Source organism: Xenopus tropicalis, chromosome 1 (assembly GCF_000004195.4).
Source record: "Xenopus tropicalis strain Nigerian chromosome 1, UCB_Xtro_10.0, whole genome shotgun sequence".
Lineage (NCBI taxonomy): Eukaryota > Metazoa > Chordata > Amphibia > Anura > Pipidae > Xenopus > Xenopus tropicalis.
The window spans coordinates 16,331,459-16,343,283 of NC_030677.2; the positions used below are offsets into that span (position 1 = coordinate 16,331,459).

Genomic DNA, 11,825 nt, shown 5'->3' on the forward strand with positions numbered 1-11,825 from the left:
TTAGGGGGCTGTTCCTGCTGAATTGTGCTTAGTACAGGGGAATCCCTATGCTGCCATAGTTTTATGGTATCTCTCTGTACAGGCTATGAGCAAACTTAGGGGGCTGTTCCTGCTGAATTGTGCTTAGTACAGGGGAATCCCTATGCTGCCATAGTTTTATGGTATCTCTCTGTACAGGCTATGAGCAAACTTAGGGGGCTGTTCCTGCTGAATTGTGCTTAGTACAGGGGAATCCCTATGTGCCATAGTTTTATGGTTTATGGCTGTTTGTAAATGGCACCTCATTGCCCACTTTTGGGGAAGGTTCTGATTGGGGGGTTTCTTGTTCCGTGCTTGTTTCCCTTATTCTCTGAGTCAGAGCCCACCTGTAGAGCCCAGGGTTAGACTCATTGCAACAGGGGCCCCACACAAGACACTTCCTATTGCTCCTATCAGTCCTGTATAACATTTCACACAACCATTTCTATTTCAGACAGCCTGGGGGAGGGGCCAATCATCCAAGGTCCATTTGTCTGGGTTTGGCTGCAAATGATTTTTCCATAGGCAATACTGCAGCAGGGAAATTGTTTGCTTATAATCTGCACTATTCTAACTCTTTGTCTCTATAGGGATTCCCCTGTACTAAGCACAATTCAGCAGGAACAGCCCCCTAAGTTTGCTCATAGCCTGTACAGAGAGATACCATAAAACTATGGCAGCATAGGATTCCCCTGTACTAAGCACAATTCAGCAGGAACAGCCCCCTAAGTTTGCTCATAGCCTGTACAGAGAGATACCATAAAACTATGGCAGCATAGGGATTCCTCTGTACTAAGCACAATTCAGCAGGAACAGCCCCCTAAGTTTGCTCATAGCCTGTACAGAGAGATACTATAAAACTATGGCAGCATAGGGATTCCCCTGTACTAAGCACAATTCAGCAGGAACAGCCCCCTAAGTTTGCTCATAGCCTGTACAGAGAGATACTATAAAACTATGGCAGCATAGGGATTCCCCTGTACTAAGCACAATTCAGTAGGAACAGCCCCCTAAGTTTGCTCATAGCCTGTACAGAGAGATACCATAAAACTATGGCACATAGGGATTCCCCTGTACTAAGCACAATTCAGTAGGAACAGCCCCCTAAGTTTGCTCATAGCCTGTACAGAGAGATACCATAAAACTATGGCAGCATAGGGATTCCCCTGTACTAAGCACAATTCAGCAGGAACAGCCCCCTAAGTTTGCTCATAGCCTGTACAGAGAGATACCATAAAACTATGGCACATAGGGATTCCCCTGTACTAAGCACCATTCAGCAGGAACAGCCCCCTAAGTTTGCTCATAGCCTGTACAGAGAGATACCATAAAACTATGGCACATAGGGATTCCCCTGTACTAAGCACAATTCAGCAGGAACAGCCCCCTAAGTTTGCTCATAGCCTGTACAGAGAGATACTAAAGAATTCAGAATAGATATTGTTCTGTACCAGGCAAATGTTGGGCCTGTCAGAGCCCACCTGTAGAGCCCAGGGTTAGACTCATTGCAACAGGGGCCCCACACAAGACACTTCCTATTGCTCCTATCAGTCCTGTATAACATTTCACACAACCATTTCTATTTCAGACAGCCTGGGGGAGGGGCCAATCATCCAAGGTCCATTTGTCTGGGTTTGGCTGCAAATGATTTTTCCATAGGCAATACTGCAGCAGGGAAATTGTTTGCTTATAATCTGCACTATTCTAACTCTTTGTCTCTATAGGGATTCCCCTGTACTAAGCACAATTCAGCAGGAACAGCCCCCTAAGTTTGCTCATAGCCTGTACAGAGAGATACTAAAGAATTCAGAATAGATATTGTTCTGTACCAGGCAAATGTTGGGCCTTTGTGCCCCTCTGAGTAGGAATACGTTTGGAATAGTGAAGTATTTGTCTAAATCTGCAGACCCGGCACAACTCCTGATGCCAGAGGCTAGTGGCATTTACTAAACAATGCGCTGCGCTGTCCAAGCCAAATAACATCTGTACAAATAACTGCACAGGAGGATTTATAGCCATCAAACCCCCGTAGCCCTGTCCCTGGCACCAGTATGACTATGGGCGGGGGGGTCCCTTGGGGAATGTCACAGAGATATTACTGTATGAGACTCACTGAGGGGCCCTATAATGTGTAGGGTGGGCAGAGGGACTTAGGGCTGCGGTGCCTACGGGGCCCAGATATCTATTAGCGCGGGGCCCAGATATCTATTAGCGCGGGGCCCAGATATCTATTAGCGCGGGGCCCAGATATCTATTAGCGCGGGGCCCAGATACCTATTAGCGCGGGGCCCAGATACCTATTAGCGCGGGGCCCAGATATCTATTAGTACAGGGCCCAGATACCTATTAGTGCGGGGCCCAGATATCTATTAGTACAGGGCCCAGATAACTATTAGCGAGGGGCCCAGATATCTATTAGTACAGGGCCCAGATATCTATTAGTACAGGGCCCAGATATCTATTAGTACAGGGCCCAGATATCTATTAGTACAGGGCCCAGATATCATATAAAGGGGCACAATGTTACACAGTGCAGCAATGAGAAGCTACACCTCCCAAGAATACCCCACAGTGTAAGGGATGCTGGGAGTTGTAGTTAACCTTTACAAATGCTATAGTATAGTATGCCCAGATAGACAGACCATGAATTGCTTATTTGCCAAGGGCACAACACTGGGGTAACACTAGGGCCAATCTCGTAGGATCATCGGATCTAACTCAGTAGCCAATCCCTTCAGGCAGTATTTATTGGTTACTGGTCTAAAAGCAGAGCTGATTGGATTTCTATTCCTGGGGCAAATATGACTTATTCCACCAGGGAGGCAAGCGACACACAGAATCTGCCCTGTAACCAATGGTGGGAGTGCAATTTAGTAATGTATCTAGCCGGCCAGCAATGTAGGCTGGGGGTACACACCGTGCTGGGGGGTCTGTATTTCTCAATGGTATAATCCATATATCCGACACATAGGCTTCCTTATACAGATTCCCCTGCTGTTCAATATGGGGTTAGTAAACCCATCACTGTAACAGTTAACTCTGGCCTCATGGGAAATTGGGTGTCTGGGATGCTACTTACGATACGGCCGGCCCAGTCTCACAGAACCAATATGAAAAGCAGTGGTCCCACCCGATGTTATTATACATACCTTGAGATTAAAATGATTAAGATGTCAGATTCTTTGTGCAATGTGCATAACGGGTGTGAACCCCCTCTTGTAAAATATGTTATAAGTCAGCAAGGAGTTCCATGACCATTTATACAGGTAATGGAACTCCTTAGTGACTTCTAATATACCCATATTTTACAGAAGGGGCACATTATTTATTATAATAAAGATGTTTCAGCGAGTCATGTGACAGAAAAACATCACTAAGCACCGTTTATAAGGGTATAATTTACAGGATACACATACACACATAAGCAAGTCACTGCTTCAGGCCAGGGAAGTAATGGTACAGGGCAGCGAGTACATCAGAGTTCTACATACAATAAGGCACCACATTATGTAACCAACATCAGCAAAGCACAGGGGGGTATAGAGACCAAGCGGGTAACTGGCCATGCCACAAGACGGGTGAGGGCACAGGAGACCAAGCTTGGTCCTTTCCCCCAGAGTCAGCTGGAAATCTAACAGTGTGATTGGCCAAGGGTGCCCACACTTCAGACAACACAGAGACACAAGCACATTAAACAGCATTCCTGACTTAGGGACAATGCTGCCCCCTAGCAGGGCAATAAAGGTAGTAGCACTTATGGATACAAGGCAGATAATGAGTAACATCCAGTACTCAATGGGAGGAGGCTCTGTGGGCACAGATTGGGAATGGACCGGCGTGCAGCGAGATGGCATTAGTGCCCGAGGGAACGGGGGAGAAGCAACATACAGGAGTGGCACTGTTACTAAAGGAACAGAGGCCATTTTATTGTATGAAGGTATATGCTATTTTATATTTATCTGATCCGACGTTTGTTTGGCATGTGTAACTCTGTCCCTTAGCGGGTTCCGCGTTGCTCCGGTACCTTCCATGTACCCAGGTTAGTCCTGCCTGTGCTGTTCCTTTGTATTTAGCTCTGTTATGAACAACACTAGTGGGTTTAGTTAGTATATGGATACATTGCTCTTCACCGGTTAAAGGGGTGGTTTACCTTTAACTTGATTCTTAGTATGTTACAGAATGGTCAATTTTAAGCAACTTTTCAATTAGTCCTTTTTTGAATTATTTGCCTTCTTTTGCCTCTTTCCAGCTTCCAAATAGGGGGTCACTGACCCCGGAATTATATGGCGCTTACATATTATTTCCTTATGCTTTTTCCTTTTGCCTTCACTGGTCTCTATGATTACTGCATTGTCTTTTTCGGCACCATTTCTCTTGGTTTGGGTATATAATGTATGTGTATAAATGCGTGGGCACATTTTATTTGATTTATAAATACACACATATATAGTGACTTCCCAAGTTGCCCTTACCCCATTGGAGCAGTCAGTGAGGCACCATGCAGGGAGCGGGCATGCAATGGGATGTGAATGGCACAAGTACAATGATGAATGGGCGGCTTTCATGCGCTTGGTGATGAGTTTAGGGGGGAGATAAAGTAAAAGAGCACCTTCTTGGGCTTCACGCCGCGCTGCATGAGGAGAGGGGAGAGGTTAGAGAGATTAGAGACCCTGTGAGGAGGTGAATGGGTTAATTAGTGAGAAACACACTGGCACAGGGGGAGAGAGAGCAGAGGAGGCTCACTGTGCCCCTGAGTAGGTGCCACACAGGCCCGCACTGCCCACTGGCACCTTGTACATAAAGAAACATTAATCCCTGCAGGACCCAGGCACGTTGTGGCACTGTGACACCAGGACCAGGAGGGGCACCCATACCAAACAGCTCCCAGTATGGGCACTACCTGCAATACCTAGGCCCTGGGGTAGGGGCTCCCCACAGCACCCTATCAGCCACAGAACCCCTAATGGTGCCCCCTAGTGTTGCCATATTAGAATAACACTCTATAAAACATCTTTTAAGTCAGTATAAGAATCAGTCGATAGATCTACTCTCCAGTAAAATAAAATAGTTATGTAAACCCAGCAGAGAGAGAGTTGTGTAAATCTAGAGCAGCAAAGTCTCAAAACTGACTGGCACAGAGAATTTCTGCATTATTGGACACAGTTCTTTGGGCACACAGGGCGGGTTTATTGCATAAAATAAGCTTTGGCTCCTGCAAACATGCCCCTTTCCATGCCATACCCACAGTAAGGAGAATATAGAGCAGTACCGAGCCCTGCTGGTAAATTGCTTACATGCCTAGCCCCACAGCCAGGCTTTTCTTCACTTCCCTCCATATACCCATTCTGACTCTCTGGAGTATATATACACACTTATATCTATATCTTATTCCTGATCTCCCAGTATTATAAATTATAAATGGAAGGGTTGAATTTGATGGACTCTGGTCTTTTTTCGACCCTATGTAACTATGTAAATCGATGCAGCATGTGTTTTTTTATTAGGAACCCCACCCACTGGTAAGTAGGGCATAATGGTGCTTGGCAGGGATAAAAAAATTGGGGTGGGGGCCAGTATGTAACCGTAACATTGGTTTTGGGGGTAGATGGTAGTGCCCCAATAACCGGCAGCAGGTGCAACAGTACCCTATGGTTGGATGGACCTGCTTAACTCCTCCATCCATGCCTATGGCCAAATAATACTGACCCATTAACTTGCCCAATATCCCAAACTATCTGGCCACATTGGTCAATGTACTGCCAGCTGTATGGAGACTTAAAGAGGACAAACAGAGAGAGACCTGGCATATCAGGGGTTTAGTTCTAACTAGATACAGTTTCTGCTAGAGAGGCATACGGCCTATTTTTAACCCCACTGACTCATTAGCCCCCTTGCTCAGCCCTTCTGTAATGCATTCCACCATGAGGATTTTGGGGCCCCTTACAAGTTATTTATATGGGGCCCCATGAACTTAGGCATGCATTAGCAACATTTTTGGCCACAAACAGCTTGCAGGTAGGTAGGTTTTAAAGGACAAGAGGTTAAACTTGTTGGTTGTATTTTTCTCTGTACCCTTATTGCTTCAGATGTAAGTTCTATAAGTTTCTAGCAGTTTTTGCAGAAACGGAGTATAAACAAACTCACAAAATGTACATGAATTTCCTTATGGTGTTGGGCCCTTCCCTTTGGATCAGGATTTCACAGGGCCAGGACAACACCCCATGGGTCTCTGCTGCCACGAGATCCAGAGTAATAATATGAACATGAAATCCCAGACTGCCAGTGTAGATAACCTGTACCAGGGAATGCGCCCACCACCTATATCTGCATCACCACCACCTATATCTGGTAGAACATTTGCTTCAGCCAATTAGAATTTGTAACATTAACATCAGCCTGAAACCAGAAAACTCCATCAGACCAGCTCCCCAGAGCCACGCCTGGACTGGCAATCTGTGGGTTCTGGGGGCTGCTGTAAGATGCCATAGACAGTCACTATTTAGTGGGCCTGTGGGGGCTGTTTGGGCCTATTTTAAATCTCAGTCCAGAGGAGCTGGTATATGTTTTATGGCTTGTTTTAGAATGTACAGCATATCCTGCAAGCATTAGGTAAGGTATCCCCCTTAAGGCCTAGGGACATTGCACTACAGCAGGTAGCTGCACAGTGTTACATACAGGGAATTTACCAGCTCACCTGTCCTACTATATCACACCAGCAGGGGGAGCATTCACTGGAAAACAAGGGGATCTGCTGATGCACAGGGTACTTCCTAGTTGGTTTTGTGTACCTGTAGGATTGCAGGTTTTGCAGGGCTTTATAGAATCTTTTCCCCCAGAGTTCAGCAGAACCGTTCCTAGTAATTAACTGTTGTGCAGCCGCAGGGTTCCACAAGCCCATGGACTAGCTATGGAAAATGGCAAATGTACGTGGCGTTGTAAGATTTACAGACAGAGGTGTATATTTACAGAGAGAATACCGAGATCCCAACATTATATATAACAGCACAGTCTCAAGCTTTAGGTTCTTCCCACGATACAGGAGACACTTTAGGCCTTGGCCTGTAATACAGAACCAGCACATTTGTGTAACTGCCACAGCGGCTCAGCTGTTACCCCTTGCCTGTAAAGCCCCCAGCACAGGGGGGAGTAAGCAGAACCAGGTAACTGTGCATTACTGAGAGACTCTGCGCTCCCCTTATGCACAGAACAAACACTCACAGAGCAAACACTCACCAGTTTGCTGCTCTTTGGCGTTTCCGACACATCTATAAAGAGAAAAGGGAAAGACGGGTGTCAGCAGCACAGGGAGAAAGGCAGCTCTACGATTCCCCATACACTCACTTAATATTAATCTGAATATTCTGTGTTTATATACAGTCATTGGGTTTCCGGCAGAGAGAATAAAGTTACAGCCCCAATAAGCCCCACGGAGGGGCCAGTCAGACAGAGGCTTACCTTTTTTGAGACCCTTAGAAGCAGCCGGCTCTGGGGTTTCAGGGGATGTGGTGTCGGCCCCATCCTCTATAACCTGGATCTGGAAGATATGAATGACAGGGATGAACTGTAAATACTGCCGAAGCCAGTGTGAGAGAGAGGAAACAGACACTGCCCTCTTGAGATTTCATTGAGCAGCCCGGAGGGATGGGGCATTTAGCTGCGCTGAGTTGGGCAGCCCTGGCACACTACTTACATACATAGACCTGATTGGTTACCCTTGTGTGAATAGATTAAAGGTAGAGGGAGTGGAAAGCAACACAAAAAGCCCAATACCCAGAATTCCCCTCTGCACTGTGTTTTTTTTTTTTTTTTTTTAAGCTGTACCCGACCAACAAGCAGAATAGGTGCTCCACCTTGTGGTTACAATTTGTGTAATAGAGTTATAGAATAACTAGGCTATTGCTGGTAGCCAAGCACCCCTACATATAGGCTATTGCTGGTAGCTAAGAACCCCTATACTGTATATAGGCTATTGTTGGTAGCCATGTGCCCCTATACAGTGGTGTGAAAAACTATTTGCCCCCTTCCTGATTTCTTATTCTTTTGCATGTTTGTCACACAAAATGTTTCTGATCATCAAACACATTTAACTATTAGTCAAAGATAACACAAGTAAACACAAAATGCAGTTTTTAAATGAGGGTTTTTATTATTTAGGGAGAAAAAAAATCCAAACCTACATGGCCCTGTGTGAAAAAGTAATTGCCCCCTGAACCTAATAACTGGTTGGGCCACCCTTAGCAGCAATAACTGCAATCAAGCGTTTGCGATAACTTGCAACGAGTCTTTTACAGCGCTCTGGAGGAATTTTGGCCCACTCATCTTTGCAGAATTGTTGTAATTCAGCTTTATTTGAGGGTTTTCTAGCATGAACCGCCTTTTTAAGGTCATGCCACAACATCTCAATAGGATTCAGGTCAGGACTTTGACTAGGCCACTCCAAAGTCTTCATTTTGTTTTTCTTCAGCCATTCAGAGGTGGATTTGCTGGTGTGTTTTGGGTCATTGTCCTGCTGCAGCACCCAAGATCGCTTCAGCTTGAGTTGACGAACAGATGGCCGGACATTCTCCTTCAGGATTTTTTGGTAGACAGTAGAATTCATGGTTCCATCTATCACAGCAAGCCTTCCAGGTCCTGAAGCAGCAAAACAACCCCAGACCATCACACTACCACCACCATATTTTACTGTTGGTATGATGTTCTTTTTCTGAAATGCTGTGTTACTTTTACGCCAGATGTAACGGGACACGCAAAAAGTTCAACTTTTGTCTCGTCGGTCCACAAGGTATTTTCCCAAAAGTCTTAGCAATCATTGAGATGTTTTTTAGCAAAATTGAGACGAGCCATAATGTTCTTTTTGCTTAAAAGTGGTTTGCGCCTTGGAAATCTGCCATGCAGGCCGTTTTTGCCCAGTCTCTTTCTTATGGTGGAGTCGTGAACACTGACCTTAATTGAGGCAAGTGAGGCCTGCAGTTCTTTATATGTTGTCCTGGGGTCTTTTGTGGCCTCTCGGATGAGTTGTCTCTGCACTCTTGGGGTAATTTTGGTCGGCCGGCCACTCCTGGGAAGGTTCACCACTGTTCCATGTTTTTGCCATTTGTGGATAATGGCTCTCACTGTGGTTCGCTGGAGTCCCAAAGCTTTAGAAATGGCTTTATAACCTTTACCAGACTGATAAATCTCAATTACTTTTGTTCTCATTTGTTCCTGAATTTCTTTGGATCTTGGCATGATGTGTAGCTTTTGAGGTGCTTTTGGTCTACTTCTCTGTGTCAGGTAGCTCCTATTTAAGTGATTTCTTGATTGAAACAGGTGTGGCAGTAATCAGGCCTGGGGGTGACTACACAAATTGAGATTGAAATTGAAAATTGAAATTGATAAACCACAGTTAAGTTATTTTTTAACAAGGGGGGCAATCACTTTTTCACACAAGGCCATGTAGATTTGGTGTTTTTTTCTCCCTTAATAACGTAAACCTTCATTTAAAAACTGCATTTGGGTTCAATTATGTTATCTTTGACTAATAGTTAACGGTTTTTGATGAGCAGAAACATTTAAGTGTGACAAACATGCAAAAGAATAAGAAATCAGGAAGGGGGCAAATAGTTTTTCACACCACTGTATATTGGCTATTGCTGTTAGGCACATGCCCCTATCTAAAGGATATTGCAGGCAGCTAGGCGCCCCTATATATAGGCTATTGCTGGTTCCCTCTCACTCTTCCCGGCAGAGAAACACAGGTATGAACGCTCATGGGTACAAGCCCATAGTCCATTGCTGGTATATAGGCTAAGAGAGTTAACAGGGAGCGTCAGTATGTTAAAGCCAAAGCAATACTTTAATTCAGAGTGTAATTTCTAACAACGGAGCTGAGACACCTGCACTGGCTAAACTAAGAGAGGTAGGCTGAAGGGGCCCAGGGCCACAAGCAGTAGCACCAAACAGAATAGGCCCCTGACTGTACATATTAGGGTTTATACATAGATGCACCCTACAGTAAATCCGCTTCCTGCGGTGCTTACCTGGGACTGGCGCACAAATATCCCATGATTCTCCTCACATGTGAAGTATCTCCTTCCCTGCACAGTGCCGTCATTCTTTCCCTTGGAGTCATCCAGAATGACTCCCACCCATTTCCCTGTGGCAAAGAGAGTGGCGCCCACATAAGCCACCGTCCCACGGTATCCTTTGCCGATCACCTCCACTCGGGAGCCCACTTTCAGAGGCTTGCCCGTGGCCTCCACACTCATCCTGGCGCTGGAGCTCGGGGTCTGAGAGAGAAAACATGCACAAAATGACTTTTTAAAAGCATAAGCTTCCCTGGATGAACTCTGCACCCCCACTTACTGTTACATCACCAGGGCACCCCTTGACTGGAAAGTAGGGTTTGTTACAGTGAAAGCCGCCAAGTGGGGGGGGGATTCTCTCCCATGTACATACAGGCATAGGTACAATATAAATCCATCTATTTTTCCATTCCTACAGGTTAAAGGGGCAGTTACACCTACACCGGGGGTTCATCTTCTTCTTCCCTAGTTGCCATTATATAGAAAGCCCCCATTAGCACTCAGATTTGCCCGAGTCAGATTTAAGACTCATTTGTGCTGTTGAATAGAATGCCAGTGATATCCCCAACATGAATGGGTGCCACACGGATCACTGGCCCATGCCACTGGGTGCCCTCGCCCTGTTGGGGTTGGTTAAAGCTTCCAGGAGCTCAGTAGATATTTCTCAGGATGGAAGAGTCTAATGTGGCATCAGGCAGATGCAGCGGCCACACCCAGAGAGGGCGGAGCCATGTGACTCATGTGTGACACACTGCTATATACACCATTAATCTGCACTGCCATTATACAGATAAACACTAGACTCTTCCTAGTAACACTGGCACTGCCATGTCTCACATCAACTAACAGTATAGAGCATTCCATCTTTAGATTGTAAGCTCTTGTGCACTCAGTTCTCTAATCCCTCTGTTTCATTCTATAACCATTGTTCATTCATCCTAAGACCCTCTTAGTATCTGTGTCGGTCTGTCCCACTCTGTTCTCTGGTCCTGACTCTTGAAACAATGTAGAAGTCTGTTTTCCCTCTCTGTCTGTGAATCAGAAGGCTTCTGCTACATGGTTTCAGGAGTAAGAACCAGCAGTGCAGAGAATGTAAACAATTGAACAGAGTGATTGACACACAGTGGACAGATGTGCACCGGTGCAGTAACCCATAGCAATCAAGGATTGCTAGTGCTATTTAACCTGCAGTACATGAACTGCAGCAAACTGCCCCTACAGCCCGACACTGGGAATTGTGGGTCACACTTTGACTGCCCATCTCTGCTTGTTTGCATGGATTGTATAATACACATATCATGTAGCCCCACAACAGTGCATTATTAGTACATAAAGGGGCAACTACAGCACTCCATCAGCCCTATCAGCTTCACTAGCATGGCCAGGTAATCCCTTGTAAACAGGTACAGACATAAAATAAAGAACTCTTATGTATTACTTATGGCTCAAGAGATGCAGGCTGCACTGGTTTCTAAGAAGCCATACATACTGCTGATGAACCACGCTCAATGTGTATGTTTATTTATAATGTTTAGATGGGGAGAGAGGAACCCTAATACAAAGCTATACAAATGCACATACTGAAACTTGCTGCATGCTGCCCCCTACTGGCACAGCTTTCATTCCTCACCTCTCTTGCTGATACCCCACCAAGAGAAGATCTCCATGATACTGGTCTGGTTGGCCCCCCAAACTCCTTTGCCTCCATCTCTTGCACTCATTCACTATACCAGGTGCAAAGGA

General features: G+C 45.5%; 1 protein-coding gene across 10 annotated transcripts in view; it reads right to left on the reverse strand.

Annotated features, from left to right (window-relative positions):
* dctn1 (dynactin subunit 1) overlaps positions 1–11,825 on the reverse strand; it is a 44,099-nt gene that overhangs the window by 21,940 nt on the left and 10,334 nt on the right. For 3 of the 10 annotated variants that reach the window (XM_012955764.3, XM_012955763.3, XM_012955761.3), the window contains exons 1-5: positions 11,713–11,819; positions 10,038–10,286; positions 7,474–7,552; positions 7,252–7,283; positions 4,628–4,648 (exon numbers count right to left, since the gene is read on the reverse strand). In XM_012955764.3, the coding sequence (XP_012811218.1) occupies positions 4,628–4,648; positions 7,252–7,283; positions 7,474–7,552; positions 10,038–10,286; positions 11,713–11,790 (459 nt within the window). In that variant the 5' untranslated portion in view covers positions 11,791–11,819. Of the gene's footprint in view, positions 1–4,627; positions 4,649–7,251; positions 7,284–7,473; positions 7,553–10,037; positions 10,287–11,712; positions 11,820–11,825 lie in introns of those variants that run through there. The other 7 variants (XM_004911296.4, XM_004911295.4, XM_004911293.4 and 4 more) reach the window with 3 other exon arrangements.